Source organism: Dipodomys spectabilis, unplaced genomic scaffold (genome assembly GCF_019054845.1).
Source record: "Dipodomys spectabilis isolate Male_0828 unplaced genomic scaffold, ASM1905484v1 ptg000102l, whole genome shotgun sequence".
Lineage (NCBI taxonomy): Eukaryota > Metazoa > Chordata > Mammalia > Rodentia > Heteromyidae > Dipodomys > Dipodomys spectabilis.
In genome coordinates, this window is record NW_024870779.1 from 382,816 (window position 1) to 401,152 (window position 18,337).

The following is an 18,337-nucleotide window of genomic DNA, read 5'->3' on the forward strand; positions in this document are numbered from 1 at the left end:
GTCTCATACCTCCACCACTGGAAATGGAGGCTCTGTCACAGAGAGCGTTACAAAGGAAATGGTTCGATGAAAATCGAAGACACTGGTATATTAATACATCTGGACACAGAATATCAAGTATATGTGTCAATGAGAGTCAGAGAGAGAAAACAGCAATGAGGCTTCAACTCAGGGCCTCTTATTCTCAGCTTCTTGCTCACTGCTGACACTTAAATCAGAAAAATTTAGGAGCCAAAGCCAGAAGCCAGTGACTCATGTAATCCTAACTACTATTCAGGAGGCTGAGATCCTAGGATCCTGGCTTGAAGCTAGCCTGGGCAGGAAAGTCAGTGAGATTCTTATCTCCAGTAGACTACTCTGAAAAAGCTGGAAGTGGCACTGTCGCTCGAGTGGTAGAATGCTAGCTTTGAGCAAAAGAAGCTCAGGGCTTTTGCTCAGGGCAAATTTTTTTTTTAATTAATAAGTTGGGAACCATAAAAAGTTGTATCTAGAGAATAAACTTTAGAGTATTTAAGAATATTAATGAAAATATTCCATGTGTGTGTGTGTGTGTGTGTGTGTGTTGGTCATTGGGCCTGAACTCTGGGGCTTGGGCACTGTCACTCAGCTCTTCAGCTCAAGGCTAGTGCTACCACTTGAGCTACAGCACCACTTCCAACTTTCATGTGGTGCTGAGGAATTGAACCCAGGGCCTCATGCATACAAGGCAAGCACTCTACCACTGAGCCATCTTCTTAGCCCCCTTCCTTTCATTTTTTTTTTTGAAAAGTAATTTTTTTTCCTTTTTGCCAGTCCTGGGACCTGGACAATTGCTGTTCCTGAGCCTCTTGTGCTCAAAGCTAGCTATGATCCTCAGATCTTAGCCTCCTGAGTAGCTAAATTATAGGCGTGAGCCACTGGCACCCAGCTGAAAGTTGAAAGGGAATTTCTAACAGTCATTCTCCCAGAATTAAACTGTCTCCAATTTCACTTTATGCTCTGGATGAAAAAATCTAGACTCAGTGTGAAACCTGAGCCTCTTAGGGACATTGGAGGGTACCATGTATTTTTTTTTAATCTTTAAAACATTCTTTATTAGTCTATGTTACCATTAAATAGGAAGAAGAACTTATGCTATTGTTCTATAGGATGACTAGAGATAACAATAAAACACTGAATATTTTTTAAAGCTAGAAGAAAAGATTGCTATTGTTTTCACCATAGAGGAACTTGACAAGTGCTTTGTGATCTAAACATTACATAGTACACACTTGTGTTTTTCCCCCGTGGCTGGGGAGACCCCTGGCCATTGTTTTCTATTTAAAAACATGATTCTAGTGACAGGCAAGATTTAGAGTGCAGTATTTGCCCTACGAGCTCTATAAAGAACTGTGCTTTACACTGATCACCTTCCTCCACCCCCACGCAGGGGCCCCCTGCTCTCTGGCACACTGGCCAGGGCATCTGGGTTCTGTTCCCTGGGGGGTGGGAAGAGAACCACATAAGACAGGAAATGCTAGGTGGGAATACTGATGGCTCACACTTTGTAATTTAGCTACTTGGCAGGCTGAGAACAGAAAGATCATGGTTCAAGGCCAGCTTAGGCAGAAAAATGCTCAAGACACCTTCTGAACTCACAGCTAGACACATTGGCCTGTGCCTCTCACCCCACGCTGTGAGGGAGGCTGAGGCCATAGGATCCAGGTGCCAGGCCAGTGCAGGCAGAAAAAAGTCAAGAGACTCCCATCTTTGCTGAAGGGAACCTGGACATAGTTGTGCACACCTGTAGTCCTGGCTGCAGAAAGACACAGCAAAGGCAGAGCACAGCTCAGGCACACACTGGGAAGCAAGACCCTGATTTTGAATAAATAACCATTGAACCAGAGGGCTAGAAGTGTAGCTCAGTGGTATCATGGCTAACCTAGCAAGCGTGAGCCCTGAGTTCAAACACCAGTACTGTCATAAAGACAGGAGAAAATCAGAGAGCTTTTTGGCTAATAGTATTTATAAATGTTAAATGTCAGGAATCAACAGTGGATACATCACTATAATTGTGTTTTTTATAAGTTCTAGAGATAAAACCAGCCCATAATCTGGGCGGGGTAAACTACACATGCTGACATTGAAGAAAATAAAAGTCTAAAGATGGTAGGGTACAGAATTCAGGATCTACATCTAGAGAGGAAGGATTTACACCCCCTCCCCCCCCATTTGAGAGACACCACAGTGGGCCTTGCTGTGATTTCTAGATTGTTGGGAATGCGCACTGAGTCATGTGGCCAAGGCTCTGAGCCATTCCTCTTGTTTCTGGACTGGGATAAAAGGAAGAGCAGAGATACCAGAGACAGAAGTGTCTTATCTGTTTCCTGAGAGCTATTCTGGACCAGTGACTAATGAGTTTACTTTTCTGTCTCACCTGCCGTTCACTTGTGAACCCAAGATGAAAATAGCCGTGAAACACGGATGTCTTCATGCCGCTCCCCAGTGCTGAAAATAGTACGAGATCGTGTTTAAAATGAGCACCATCAGGAGTTGGAGCGGATGGTAGTGCTTTACAATCCTTTCCTGCTCTTTCTAATTCATTCATATCGTCTCTACAGAAACCTGCTCCGCCACCCAAACCTGAGCCTAAACCAAGGAAGACATCTGCTAAGGTAAAGGTGGGAATGCCCAGGCTCCCACCTTGGGGTTTTTAAAGCGATGAATAAATGATCATTCCACATCCCAAAAATCATCTCGAGAAAAAGTCATGTGTAATGATATAGGCTAAAGTGTATTGACTGCCACTCTTAGGGTAAGTCTCAAAGGACATAAAGCACAGTTCTGTGCCTTAGCAGGAATGGTTTCCCATTTGCTGAATGGGGATCAGAGCAGGTCAGGCTAAGGCCTCCCATGAGAACTTGGGCTGGCAGCTGCCTTAGAACTGGTAATCCGTGCTCTTGGTGCCCAACTAGCAGGGTACCAGCTGGCTGGGGGAGGAGCTTCCAGACTCCGGTACTGGATACCTGACGTTGTTCTACCCTGGTAGATCTACCCTTGTGACTGATTCATAAAGACAAGCCCTCTATGCCAGCCACTATTGCTCGCTTTTCACATAATCTTCACATTATCTCTATTGAGGTAAATAACACATACACTGATGTGTCAGCGAAGAAGCTATAAAGTACATAAATTACCAGGAATAGAACCCAAGTGAATTTTCCGTACTCTGCCTGTCAGAGCATGGTCTTGTTCTGCATTGTCTGTGAGTGTGTGTGTGGGAGAGAGAGAGAGGGAAAGTGTGTGTGTGTGTACACGCACATGCACACAGAGCTGACTTCCGTGGCTTAGTCTTAACAGGGTTGTTGTCTCGTCTGGTGAAGTGCGCTGGATGTACTGGAGTGGAAAGCGTCATGTCTCATGCATGAGAAGCTGCTCCTGCCCCCGTTCTCCCAAGCACTGCCTTGGACCAGCCGTGGCAGCTCCACTTCTCAACCCAGAAGAGAGGTGGTCCATGAAACAAATCCTTAGCGGGTGGTTAATAGGTTTCCCACAGAAGGGCAAGCCCAGTGGGCTTGCTTTCTTTGTCACCATGTCATAATCTCAGAGTTACTCCATGGAAGTCTGAACTGGGTTGGTTTTCCCCTGAAAATTACCATGGCCACCATCGGTCCATTTCACCAGGTGTCTGGATGGAGGCGAACTGATGTCCGCTCCCATCACTCCACATCTTCACGTGCTCTCTCCTTGTGCTTTCATCTCCCATCAGAAAGAACCTGGAGCAAAGACTAGCAGAGGAGCCAAAGGGAAGAAGGAGGAGAAGCAGGAAGTTGGAAAGGAAGCCGCTGCCCCATCTGAAAATGGTGAAACCAAAGCTAAAGAGGTACTTTCTGCAAACACCTCCCACTGACTGACTCCATGTCTGACTTGCTCGGTCCTGCAGCCTGTGATGACACACTCAGCATGTCTCTCTTTATTACCTGTAATGTAATTACAGATCCACATTTCTCGCTCAAGTGTTAATGTCTCATCCTCCAGAAGTCCCCCACCCAGCAACTTGTCGGTAAAGGGGCACGTTGAAACAGTGAGAGTTAAGGGTACAGTAGAAAACTTGGCACGTTTGCAGTGACTAGAATCAGATAGTGGTGTGGTGTATATTATTATTGTTGTTGTTGTTATTTACTATAAGCAATGGGACTTTACAGGTAAGGCTGCTGTGGTTGTTTGAAAAGCAGAAAGCAATAAATGTGGCCTAGCATTGGCATAATGTCTTCCCACCTTGTCTGTTCTTCACCCAGAGCTGAAATAGATTGTACAGAAGAGCTGCAAAAAAATGAATGGTTCTTGTGTGTCTGCACATGGTTGGACATTGCTTTGATTATAGTCATTTTCAAGTGCATTGGACTATATCACTCTCTTCTTTTTCTTTTCCACAGGCACAGAAAACTGAATCTATAGATAACGAAGGAGAATAAATTGCCATGGAAAATTGGGGGTGATTTTATTTACCTCTTGGGACAACTTTTAAAAGCTATTTTTACCAAGTATTTTGTAAATGCTAATTTTTTTAGGACTCTACTAGTTGGCAAATAGTATATATAAAGATGGATATTCGACCCTCTTGTAATCATGCTTTTTTGGAAATTTTCATCATTCTCAAGTAAAATAAATACCTATCTAATAATTGGAAATGTATGTTTAAAGTTGATCCATCATTCCATGCCCTCACTTTAAAAAACTTAGTCTTGTGCAACCTGTGGTGTTTTTACTGTGCATATTTGAATTTTTCATGCAGTTTTTCTAGAGCAATAATCAGTGGTGCTTTTGTACCTAGGTTTTATGTGATTTTAATGAGACATGGATAGTTGTAGCTACCTGCTGATTATTTGTGGTTTAAAATAAAAGATTTTCTTGTCTGCAAAATACTTGGCTGTTATCTTTACTTGATTTAGGAAGGATCTCATTTTCTTAGTGCAGATGACATAAAGAATTTCTATAGACTTAGCTGGGTGATAGTGGTTCATGCCTGTAATGCTCACACCTGTAATCCTAGCTACTAAGGAGGCTGAAATCTGAGGATCAGGTTTGGAACCAGCTTTAAGTCCATAAGGGACTCTTTATCTCCAAGTAACCAGCAAAAAGCGACAAATTGGAGGTGTGGCTCAAGTCGTAGAGCCACCAGCCATGAGTAAAAACTAAGGGACAGCACCCAGGCCCTGAGTTCAAGCCTCAGTACTGGAAAAAAGGATTTCTGCAGTCTGTTCCATGAAGATAAGTGAAATAGAATTGTTTCTTAATTTCCTGGCTTTCCACATTGTTGTTACTAGTTCAGTGAAACATCTGTGACAGTACAGAGGAAAGACATCCAACTCACAAAGAAGTGTTCAGCAATGGGTACCATATATAATAAAATGTAACAAGTCCTAGGAAAACAGGTTTGTTCAAGCAGAGCTAGTAACTTCAGGCTTGTCTTTGAAAATCTGCCACTTTGCACATAACACTCAGTCACATTTGTAGTAAAGGCCTTCTTACTCCCTGGAAGAAAGCTCCTCACCCCACACAGCCACCCTGCAGTCGTGTGCCAGCCTCAGAAGGAGTCTGTAAAGATATTATTAGCACTCTTTTTGAGGCTAGGAAATGGGAGTGTGGGTAATGTGTGACCTCCCAGAAGGGAGAAGGTCAGTTTTGAACCTTTTGAATGTTACACAATGTCCTTCTGTCTGCGAAAGAACTTGGCAGTGCTAGGATCAGATCTGGTACATAAAATTTGTTATTTGTGATAATCTGATAGCCGAGTCCCCAGGAAAGCTGAATTCTTTGAACTGTGTTTAGATGAAGATTCACATAGCTCAAGGTGGAGAATAAAGCTCCACCGTGCAGAGACTGCTGTCTGGAAGACTGTGGCCTGTTAGGAGTCTGAGATGTTTTTATGTTCTGGTTATATCCCTTGTCCAGCATCTAATTTAGGACTAAGAACTTAAGCCTGCTGTGTCACTGTCTCAAGTCTGCTGTTATCCTGTTGTAAATACTAACTGTACAATTGGCCCAGGCTGTCCTCTCCAGATGAAACATCATCTTTGGTTTCTCATTATGGAAGGTATCACGATGCTTCTTGCATTTTGGAGATGCTAAAATCACCTTGATCTCAGAAAAATATTGGGTGTCCTGTGAATACTTTCAGTTTTGTTTTTTTTTTAAAAAGGTTTAATATGCTGTCAATACGTAATGGAAAGACATTGCTGGCTAGTTTCCAATTCAGAAGTGGATGCTCATCTTTGCAAGCTTTTGGAAAACAAATCGCACAGCTGATCGACCTTTCATTTTTTTTTCAATACCTACCTTGTGGTTATTGTTGCACCTAGAAATATGTAAATTCGAACGAATGTATAAACAAATGATAGTATATAACACAAGAACTCAGAATCTCCCCTATTTGTATATCTGAGAGGTCATTACTGCACACTTAGTCCATATATGTGCACATATGCAAGCATACACAAATAACTTAGAGATGTTAATGTTTGCATTTGTCTAACAAGGTATAGTTGGCATAGATTTCTATGTTTTCCATATTTCAGTACTACCAATGAAACTAGTTAACCTGCTTACAGCTACAGCCCTGCCTGCTTGCAGCTTAGTTGAGTCACACTAACTTCTTCCTTCGACAGCATGAGAATGCCATTTCTCCCCACCTTTGACAGCACTTTTCATTTTGGCCACTTAACAAATATAAAATTGGTTCCACTGCTTTCATTGCAAATTCCACTAGAATGACTAGTAAATTGGCAATTGTTCTAATGTTTACTGGCCCTCTGAGTTTCTTCTACAAATTCTGGTTTTTGTCTAGTTTTCCTTTTGAAGAATCAGTCTGCTTTAAGTTTTTCATAACAGCCATCAATGCCATTACTTTACTGTGTGTGTACTGGTACTGGGGTTTGAACTCAAGGCCTTGCTCTCTCATCTTTTGGCTTTTATAAATCAAGGCTGGCACTCGACCACTTGAGCACCTGGCTCTTTGCTAGTTAATGGGAGGTAAGAGTCTCACAGATTTTTTTGTATGGTCTGGTTTCAAACCTTGATCCTCAGATCTCAGCTTCCCGAGTAGGATTACAGATGTGCACCGCTATCACCTGGCTTAGTGCCTTTTATTTCAGCCACAGTGAACTGTAGATCATTAATACATGTCTGTTACAGTGTATGAGTATGTTCATTATCGCATTGACCACACATGTGAATGCTGTAGTGCTGATAGTTTACCCTAAACACTTGGGAACCTCACATTGACCCGATCAATAAAATAAGGACACGCTGCCTGCAACCACATGAAAGACACAGATACCACCCACTGCCCACCTCTATCTCTTGCATAAGTGTATGGTATGTTAGACGCTTCTTCAAAGTACTTGCCTGCTGATCTACGGAGAAATTCTGGCCCTCCAAACCTACAGTGACAGTCACAGGGTGCCCCCCATGTCCCAGAGCTGAGCTACATGGATGGTGATGTGCACACTTGGAAGTTTTTCCTGGAGGTGCTCAGTGGTTTCCGGTACACATGGTACCAGAATTTCCAATTTTAAATTCTGTGCTAATGGAATCTGAGCCAAAAGTCACAACTACCTTGTTCTAAGACTATATCAACCACCCCATAAACTCCAGTGTATGTTTATATAATACATCTGAAATGAGACATGAAATGAAGGTTTCTTTCTGTCCCCTAAATTTACGGGACTTTCCTCTTGGCTACCAGACAAATGTCCCTTGGGTTGCCAACTGAAAAAGCTTGGCAAGCCTTTGCAAGGCTCAGCACTTGAGAAAGTGGCTGCTCCTTGCTTTTTCCTCCAACATGAATTCCAAATGTGTGTCGTTTCCTATGAGTTGATTCAGCATATTGATGTTTAAATATCAGAATAATAATGGCTAATAATAGGCAGGACTTAATGCTTTTTAATAAGCCCTTCAGATAAATTACCAATTTTGGAGGCAATTGTTTAATAATTATTTTGGCCAGGCATCAGTGGCTCATGCCTATAATCCTAGCTACTCAGGAAGCTGAGATCTGATGATAGCAGTTTTAAGCCAGCATGGGCAGGAAAGTACAAGACGTTTATCTCCACTAAACTACTAAAAAAAAAGCTGGAAGTGAGCTGTGTCTCAAGTGGTAGAGTGCAAGCCTTGAGCAAAAAAGCTCAAGGGACAACACTCAGGCCCTAGTTTAAATCCCCAGACCAACACACAAAAAATCATTTTGTTAGTCTATTCCTAATGCAACAAGCTCAAATTTTCACCGTCAAGTAGTGACTGGCCCACTTTTACAGTGACAACACTCAGGCCCTAGTTCAAGTCCCAGGACCAACACACAAATCATTTTATTACTCTATTCCTAGTGCAACAAGCTCAAATTTTCACCATCAAGTAGAAAGTGGCCCACTTTAAACTGCATGATACACCCTTCCCTTCCCCTCATGGGAGAAGAAATCCTTTGAGAGTTCTTTTTACAAATCTTTATATGTAAAGTTTCATGGCTTTAAGCTGGACGATTCCTGTGATGTGACACAGAGATGCAAGAGACTAAATCAAAGGTAAGTTGGACAACATCAAAATTGAAAACAGTTAAGAAAAACGCACAGGATGGCAGAGAAGATTAAAATGTGTGTGTACCAACAACAAGCTAACAAGGATCCAGATTTCAGGTATAAAATTACTTCAAAGATGCTGAGCTTTCAAGATGAGCACAGGATTTGAGCAGATGGCTCTTGGAACCTGTCAGTGGCCAATAAACAGTGAGAGGAGGCCACCCCTTTGTGAGATGAGTTTATACCTGTGGGGGCTGGAAATCATACTGAAAAGGAAATACATGTTGCTGAGGATAGGGGAGTGGAATTTGAGCAGACAGTCAACGCTAGTGAAAACGCAAAGTAGCATGGTCCTTTGGGAAACAATTTAGCAGCTTCTCAAAAAGTTAAACAGTAGCTTGCCACTGGTGGCTCACGCCTGTAATCCTAGCTACTCACAAGGCTGAGATCTGAGAATCACGGTTCAAAGCCAGCCCAGGCAGGAACATATGTTAGACTCTTTTATCTCCAATAAACCACCAGAAAACGAAGTGGCGCTGTGGCTCAAGTGGTAGAGTGCTGGTGTTGAGCTGAAGAGCTGAGGGTCAGTTTCCAGGCCCAGAGTTCAAGCCCCTCAACCGACAAAAAGGAGTTTGTTGGTCTCACCCAGTACTTCTGTTTTGATACCCAGTACTATGGAACAAACCCTACTTAGGTAAAAACACACACATGTAATCACAACTATTTTTCATCATATTCCCCAATGGAAACAATTCACACATCCATCAGTGAGTAAAGGAAAAGTGTAAGTCCATGTAAAGAAGTACTATTGAGCTCTCAAAAAAGGACACAATACTAATATGCTCCTACACAGATGACCCTTATAAACACCATGCCAAACAATTGGAGCTAGCTATAAAAGGCCACGTGCCATTTCCATTTATATCGGCTGTCCAGTGTGCGAATCCATAGAAGCACAGAGTTGACTAGTTGCGAGGGGATGGGTAGGGAGAAATGAGAAGTAGCTGCTAACGAATGCAGGGTGTCTTTGGGGTGATGATAGAAATGTTATGGAATTAATGATGGTGCTTGCACAACTTTGTAACTATTCATTACAACTCTTCCTGAAAGTTAACATTTATCAGGTTACTCAAAGCATAAGATGTGGAATCAGTTGACCTACAGTTAAGCATTGAGACTGGGTACAGTGGCTCCCACCTGTCATCTCAAATACTCCAGTGGTGGAAGTCAGGAGGATTGTGATTTCCAGGACATCACATGCAGAAAGTTAGCAAGATCCCAATGTTAGCCAATAAGCTAGGCCTAGTATCGTGTGCCTCATCCTAGATACAAATGGGGCTGGGGGAGGGAGTTGAAGGGATCATGCTCCAGGATTCCCTGAGAAAAAATAGGAAACCTTGTTTGCAAGTCCTGGAGACATAGCCCAAGGTGTGGAGCACTTGCAAAACTGTGAGTTCAAGCCCCAGTACTGCAAGAAAAAAGAAACAAAAGTGAGCATTGTTCTGTTATTTAACTTCCATCCTTCAATTTTGTCACCTCTTAAGTAGAGTCCCAACTTAATAAAGCTCTTAGGCATGAATGACATGATGATAGAAGCCTGTGCGTGTAGTGTCTGCCGTGCGGTGGGCTGTCCCTGAATTGGGTGAGTACAAGTGGCTTTGCGAATCGTGTATGTTGGTTGCAAGCAATTGCCTTTGTCAGTGAGCCTCCCTTCAGGGCAAACGGGAAGAACTGTTCTTCACTTAAAACACAATGGTTGAGTTTGTGAACTCTAAAGCCACGTTGCCTGGGTTCAGTCTTGGTTACTCACTGGCTGTGTGACCTTGGAACATCCACACGTTAGTTTTCCTGTCCATCGATCGGAATTAAAGTAGTACTTGCATAGCTGGGTATAGAGGTTCACGCTTGTAATCCTAGCTATTCAAGAGGCTGAGAACTGGGGATCTAGGTTGAAAGCCAGCCTGGGAGAAAAGTCCAGGAGATACTTATCTCCAATTAGCCAGCAAAATGCTGGACATAGAACTGTGGCTCAAGTGGTAGAGCACCAGTCTTGAGTGAAAAAGCCAAGTGAAAGCACAAGACCCTGAGTTGAAGCCCCAGTACAAAGTGAGAGTTAGGGGAATACTGACACTGGTATTCAAAATCAAGAGCATGCAATGGTGGCTCTGTGGGGTGGGCAGCATTGTTTTAGTGTCCCTTCATGCCTCTGCAACCTCCCAGAGAGGAAAGCCAGTCAATGTGTGGGTAAATGAACGTGATCTGCAGTGTCCAGGGAAGAGCCAGGCTTAGGAAAGGTGCTACCACAGCTGTGTCCATCTCCAAATGAAGCTAATTGGTTGGTATATAGGGTTGTATAAATGGTTGTATAAACAACCATTGTTGTTTACAGGCACAGAAACTGTAATTCTGCCTAGTATTCCTTGAAATTATCCCAAACATGAAACGATCTTTATCTTGTTTAGTTATTATTTAGTCTTTTGAATGCTAAGAACAGAAACTTGAACACCTTCTTGTATGGGATTATTCTTGTGACAAGAATTGCTCATTCTCTTAATTCATGTATTTACTTTTGATTTCTCTTAACTCACATATTTACTTTTTTTTTCTTTGTTGGTCATGGGGCTTGAACTCAGGGCCTGGATGCTGTCCCTGAGCTCTTTTGCTCAAGGCTAGTGCTCTACTACTTTAAAGCCACAGCTCCACTACTGGTTTTTGAGTGGTTAATTGGAGACGAGAGTCTCACAGGGACTTTTCTGCCCAGACTGGCTTCAAACTGTGATCCTCAGATCGCAGCCTCCTAAGTAGCTAGGATTACAGGTGTGAGTCACCAGCACCTGGCTGCATATTTACTTTTGATCTAAGTCCAACTTGACTTCAGGAAAATTACACCACCATTGCTGGTACCTTCCTTTCTAGATCATTGAGTACTTAGTGGTTGGAACAAATGTTCACCTATAAACTTACCCATATGTAGATCAATGGGTCTCCTGGGCTCCTGGAGACCAAGTCCTAGACCACACTTGTGTCAGCCACTCCCTTTGGTGTGGCTTACATTCCCTACTACAATAGGACCAACAGAGTCGCTCAGACTAATTGAACATATCCTGCTTTCAAACAGCTCTGAAAGTTAGTGCTTTTTAATTGGTGAGTCAAAAGCAATCTGTCTGTCACAATCATTGATTTCAGCTCCACTAGATTAGAGACACGTGAATCAATTTGATTCTGACCCCAGCAGCATTTCAAATACCTGGAGATGCCTAGCACAGCCCATCTGAGGACCTGCTCTGCCTCTTGCTATCCTTGTAGAGTATCACAGGACCTAGATCTCTTTGGAGCCCCTCGACTTCAGACATTTGAAAAAAAAGAGCAGGAAATTTTCAAAATGGCGTCGGTGGCTCACGCCTATAATCCTGACTACTCAGGAGGCTGAGATCTGAGGATCAGGGTTCAAAGATAGTTCAGATAGGAAAGTCCACAAGATTCTTATCTCCAATTAGCCAGCAAAAATCTGGAAGCGGAAGTGTGGGTCAAGTGGTAGAGCAACAGGCTTTAGTGAAAAAGCCAAGCAAGGAAGCTTGAATTCTAGCACTTTCTGGGTCTTCTTTTGTCTCTGTCTCTGTCTCTGTCTCTCTGTCTCTCTCTCTTATACACACATACACAATTAGCATTAACTTGAACACAGGAAGCACCTATTTTCAATTTAGACTTGTGCAAAAACAACAATGTTATATGACTTAAACTACATTTTCCTCTAGTTTTTATTTTATTATTATACTTTCTGTGAGTTTATCCGGATCTCTAAAGTGTATTTTACTTAGCATAGAGCACTGCAGAAGTGCATCAAAGTATGTCTTTCAAGGTCATTCATGCATGCATCACAACTATGTTAAGGGCTGAATGTGTAACTTAAGTGGTAGAGGGTCATCTGAGCAAGCAAGTGAGCAAGCCAAGTGACTTTGAGGACCTGAGTCCAAACCCCAGTACCACCACGTACACATGCATGTGCATGCATGCATACATACATACACATACATGTGCACACATGCCTGCATATTGAGCATCTAAATATCAGACATTTTGCACGATACTAGGGTCAGTTTCCTTGCTCTGCAAAGCATAGACTAGTAGTCAATATTAATTACATCCTAACCCAAATAAATGTACATTTTCAAGAGCCATTATAGAACCCTGACCTCTTCCACAGAAAGCCATTAATGTTATTTCCCTAATGCATTTTGAGAATTGTATCTCAACCAACCTAACAGATGTTTAGTCATAAACATATCCACAGGAACTTACCAAATAGCATTCTTGAAGTGTCATTCATCTGGTTGCCATAGAGATCCTGCCAAAAATGGCCACTGCATTTGGCATAATTAAGTTTGAATTCTACTTCCAAGAAATAATTAGGTATGAGTTCTTATGGTCTTTTCAATGATTGTCTTTTCAGATGGAAAGCTCAGTCTGTCATACATGTGATGGGTAGAGTTTGAGTGCCCTGACAGGTAGATAAGGGTTTAGGGGTCATGGAGGCTGGGAGCCAACCCCTCAGGTGTAAAGAGAACTTAGGCTGGCCTTCGTGAGCATGTGATATTACTTTGTTCTTAGAGTTGAGTCTTAGTGTTCCAAAAGAATTGGTTTTTTTCCCTGTGATATATGTGTGATCTCCTAAGAGTAGAAAATAAATCAGAATAATCTGATTAAAAGGTATGCTTTTGCTGGATGCTTATGACTCACATCTCAGGAGGCTAAGATAGGAGGACCACTGTTCAAAGGCAGCCTAATCAGAAAAGTCTGTGACATTCTTCTCTCTAATAAGCCAGCAAGAAGCCAGAAATAAAGGTGTGACTCAAGTGACAGAGCACCAGTCTTGAATGAAGAAGCCAAGCTAGAAAGCCCAGGGCCAGTGACTCATGCCTGTAATCCTAGCTAATCAAGAGGCTGAGATCTGAGGATGGTGGTTCAAAGCCAACTCGGAGAAAAGTCTCCATGAGAGTTTTATCTCCAATTAACCACTCAAAAGCCAGAAATGGTGCCGGGGCTCAAAGAGGTAGTGCACTAGCCTTGACAAAAAGAGCTCAGGTCCTGAGTTTGAACTCAGTTTGAGCTCAGCCCCAGGAATGATAACAACAACAAAAAACAAAAACAAAAACAAAAAAACAGCCAAGCTAGAGTGTGAGGCCCTGAGGTCAAGCCCCAATAAGCCACCAAAAACAAAACAAAAAAAAAAAGGAAGGAAAGAAAGAAGAAAAGAAGGAAGTGACTCTAAAAATACGCATTCACCCTGATGAAATTCAAAGTGAGGGACTGGTAATCATTCTTAAAAAGTGACTTCTTAGCCAGTGCCAGTGGCTCACCCTGAAATCCTAGCTCCTCAGGAGAATGAGATCAAAGGATTGGGATTCAAAGCCAGCTCAGGAAAAAACCTCCACAAGACTCTTATCTTAACCACAAAATAAATCAGAAGTGGAGCTATGGCTCAAGTGGTAGAGTGCTAGCCTTGAGCATAAAAACTCAGGGACAGTACCCAGGCCCTGACTTCAAGTCCCAGGACTGATACACACACACACACACACACACACACACACACACACACACACACACACACACACACACACACACACACACACACACACACACACACACACACACAGAAAATAAATAAATAAACAAATGAATGAAACCTGGCTAATAAGTGAAGGAAAAGGGTGATGTTGTCCCAAAAGATATGAACTCATGGGCTGGGAAGGTGGCTCAGTGGTAGAGCGCTTGCCTTGCATGCATGAGGCCCTGGGTTCGATTCCTCAGCACCACATAAGCAGAAAAAAGAAAAAAAGCCAGAAGTGGCACTGTGGCTCAAGTGGTAGAGCGCTAGCCTTGAGCTGAAGAGCTGAGGGACAGCGCCCAGGCCCAGAGTTCAGGCCCCACGACCAGACCCCCCCCCCCAAAAAAAGAAAGAAATGAACTCATTTTCTGACTTATAAAACTGTAACCCCTCTGAACAACACCGTAATAATAACAATAAAAATACTTTTAAAAACTGGCTACTCACTGTATACAAAGCACCATGCTATATATGTTTCACAGACGAGTTAACTGTTGAGCACCTGTGGTGTTCTGAGTCTTTTGTAATCATCACTTTAACAAGAAATGTCATTTTTGGCTTTGATCGTAAGAGACAAGACAAGTGTTTGGTTAGATGCAATTCTGGAATTATTTTTTTTTACAGTGAAGATGGATACTGATTTATCAAAACTAAGAACTAAACCCCTGTCAGTCACGCATCCACAGGGTGTCTCGGAGGCCCAGGAACAGAAGGTGAACCTTTTGATCTCTGTGTCACCACGAACTGACTTTGTGGTTCAGGCTCACAGCACCATTCCCGGCCTACAGAAGAATGTTGTTTTCTTATTTGTTTCCACGGGTGGAACTTGAGCCTCGAGTGGAAGCCGGCAGCTAGTTATTCATCCTCGTAGTCTACATACCTGACGCATGCCGGCCGCATGATTATTCAATGGATCCTTATTGAATTATTCACGTAGACTAAATGAAAAGTCTACCTTTCAAAGAAAGAGGAAACAAAACTAAAATATAAAAAAGGAAAGGAAAGTAAAAAGATTTCCTAGGACTACATATTAGATATTGAGTTTATTTTGTAGATAATAATAATGAGATTTTACAAAAAAAAATCCTGGGCTGGGAAGGTGGCTCAGTGGTAGAGCGTTTGCCTTGCATGCCTGAGGCCCTGGGTTCAATTCCTCAGCACCACATAAGCAGGGGAAAAAAAGCTGGAAGTGGCGCTGTGGCTCAAGTGGTAGAGCGCTAGCCTTGAGCTGAAGAGCTGAGGGACAGCGCCCAGGCCCAGAGTTCAGGCCCTGCGACCGGACCCAAAAAAAAAAAAATCTTATTCTTCAGACAGAAATGGATGCTAAAGCTGTAAGATAGAAAAATATTACATTGGCTACAAATAAATTAGTAAAAATAATGTTTGTTCATAATTAAAAACCACTGGTTTTCATTTAAAATGTGCAAAAGAAGGCTGGTGACTCACGCCTGTCATCCTAGCTACTCAGGAGGCTGAGATCTGAGGATCACGGTTCAAAGGCAGTCCAGGCAGGAAAGTCTGTGAGATTCTTATCTCTAATTAAACACCAAAAAACCAGAAGTGGTGCTGTAGCTCAAGTGGTAGAGCACTTGCTTTGAGCTGAAGAGCTTAGGGACAGTGCCCAGGCCCAGAGTTCAAGGCCCACAACTGACAAAAAAAAAAAGGTGTAAAAGGAAGGAAAAAATGTTTCCTAGAACAAAAAAAATGTAAAATGTGTGTAGTTCACGCTAAAAAAAGGTCTAGGAAACAAGGAAATCATCTTAAAGACTTTGTTAAATGTCAAAAAATTCAATACATAAACTAAAAATTAAGAAAAATGAGGGAAGGGGTGGGCTGAGAATATTGAAAGAGATGGCATTGATCAAGATGTATTGAATTCATAAACGGCTCTGTTGAATGGACACTCCTTTGTACAGATGCTTAAAGATAATTTAAAATATACTCAAAAAGAAAAAAGTTTGAGAGAGTTAATGATGGAGAAAGTGCAAATCCTCCCAATTCTTTCAATCGGTGTGAAGGGTCAGGGTGTCAGGGGACCAGGGAGCAGAAGTCATACGAGTTCCAAAGGCTGGAAGGAAGTATGTAGTCTCAAATATTCTTGGATTGGGTTCTTGACAAACTGAGCTCTGGCTACCTGAGAAAAATCTATTCATTATGTGATTCCATTTCTTTTGAAAATGGTTACACTGAATTTGATTAGTGACTTTTAAAACCACTAAAAGCAACCGAATGCCAATAATTATCTCCTGGTGGTAGTGTGGGAACTTCAAGGAAGGACCATGATCCACCCTTTAGCCATCACTTTACCCAGAGGCCCCTAGAGCCCATGGCTGAATGGTCCTTCTAAGCAATGATTCCTCTAAACAATCAACACACAAGGTTTGTGCATTAGAGAGGAGGGTTGTTGGTGGGGACCAATGACAATGAAGATTATAAAAAGCACTTAACACCATGCCTGGCACACACTAAAAGAAAATATTATGGGAATGTGGACTAAGTCTGTGAGACATATGGTTTCCATAGGGGAGAGACAGCATAAGCAGGATGTTTAGAGAAAAAGAATCTGGGAAACAAAACAGATCACTTAAGTAACTCTTGTTTTTTTTCTTTGATTAAAATGCATTCTGGATAGTACATATTAGGGAATTATTGTGAGCTTTTCAAGTTTGTATGAACACTTAATGATTTTGTAATTATTGTTCAGAAATACATTCTGAAGTTTTTAAGGATCATTGGTGTGATAGCTATGACATATTTAAACATGATTCAGCAAAAGTATGACCCATGGAGGTGGGAGACCCCAAACAGCAAAAGCAATCCTTAACAGGAAGAATGGTATTGGCAGAATATCAATACCAAACATCAAACTCTATCACAAAGCCATAGTAATAAAAAAGTTTGGTATGGGCACAGAATATGCCTGATAATCAGTGGAGCAGAATAGAAGACCCAGAAATGATCCCACAAACCTACAGCAGTCTAATATTTGATAAGAAGCCAAAAACACAGGTTGAAAGAGAGACAGAGCCTCTTCACCAAATGGTGCTGGCCACATTGGCTATCTACATTGCAGAAAACTGAAGCTAGATCCTTATGTATCACCTTGCACCAGAATCAATTCAAAATGGATCCAAGATGAGGTGACACTGTTCAAAAAGAAATGTATTTTTGCCTGACTTATGTAACTGTAACTCTTCTGTACATCACTTTTACAATGACATTTTTTAGAAAGACCTCAATAGGGGCTAGGAAGGTGGCTCAGTGGTAGAGCGCTTGCCTTGCATGCATGAGGCCCTGGGTTCGATTCCTCAGCACCACATAAGCAAATAGAAAAAAGCAGGAAGTGGTGCTGTGGCTCAAGTGATAGAGCGCTAGCCTTGAGCTGAAGAGCTGAGGGACAGCGCCCAGGCCCAGAGTTCAGCCCCCACGACGGACAAAAAAAAAAAAAAAAAGACCTCAATAGAAGGCCAGAAACCATGGAAATATTACAGAAAGCATGGAAATATTATAGAAAGCATGGGAATATTACAGTAAGGGGTAGGATCAACACTAGGGCTGCTAGGCATGGGTTGAAACTTTCTAAGTGAAGATCCAGAATTACAACAAATCAAAGAAAGACTAGATAAATGGGATTACACTGAGCTGAAAAGTTTCTACATGGCAAAGAACATAGCTAACAACCACAGAATGGGAGAAGAGTTTTACCAGATATGCATCAGATAAGGGACTAATGTCTAAAATATACTTAGAGCTCAAAAAATGAAAACTGCCAAAAATAAATCCTCAAAGAAACAGCAACTCAATAAATGGGCTAAAGAGTTAAAGAGAGACTTCTCAGAAGAAGTAAGAATGACCAATAGACACAGAAGAAATGTTCCACCTCTCTGGCCATCAAGGAAATACAAATCAAAACAACATTGAGATTCCACCTCACCCCAGTTAGAATAGCTAATATCAAGAAAACTAACAGTAACACATGCTGGTGGGGACATGACCAAAAGAGAATGCTACTGCACTGTTGGTGGCAATGTAAACTTATTCAACTACTCTGGGAAGCAGTGAGGTTCCTCAGAGCTAAACATAGAGCTCCCCTATGACCCTGCAGTTCCACTCCTGGGCATTTATTCAATAGACCACAAACCAGGCCACACTAATGCTACCAGCAAAATCATGTTCATTGCAGCATTGTTTACTGTAGCCA

At 42.0% G+C, this 18,337-nt stretch overlaps 1 protein-coding gene across 1 annotated transcript in view; it reads left to right on the forward strand.

Annotated features, from left to right (window-relative positions):
* Hmgn3 (high mobility group nucleosomal binding domain 3) overlaps positions 1–4,649 on the forward strand; it is a 30,120-nt gene extending 25,471 nt beyond the window's left edge. The window contains exons 4-6 of the mRNA XM_042687088.1: positions 2,580–2,633; positions 3,728–3,841; positions 4,395–4,649. Coding sequence (XP_042543022.1) covers positions 2,580–2,633; positions 3,728–3,841; positions 4,395–4,433 — 207 coding nt within the window. The 3' untranslated portion in view covers positions 4,434–4,649. The remainder of the gene's footprint in view (positions 1–2,579; positions 2,634–3,727; positions 3,842–4,394) is intronic.
* Positions 4,650–18,337: the final 13,688 nt, after the last annotated feature.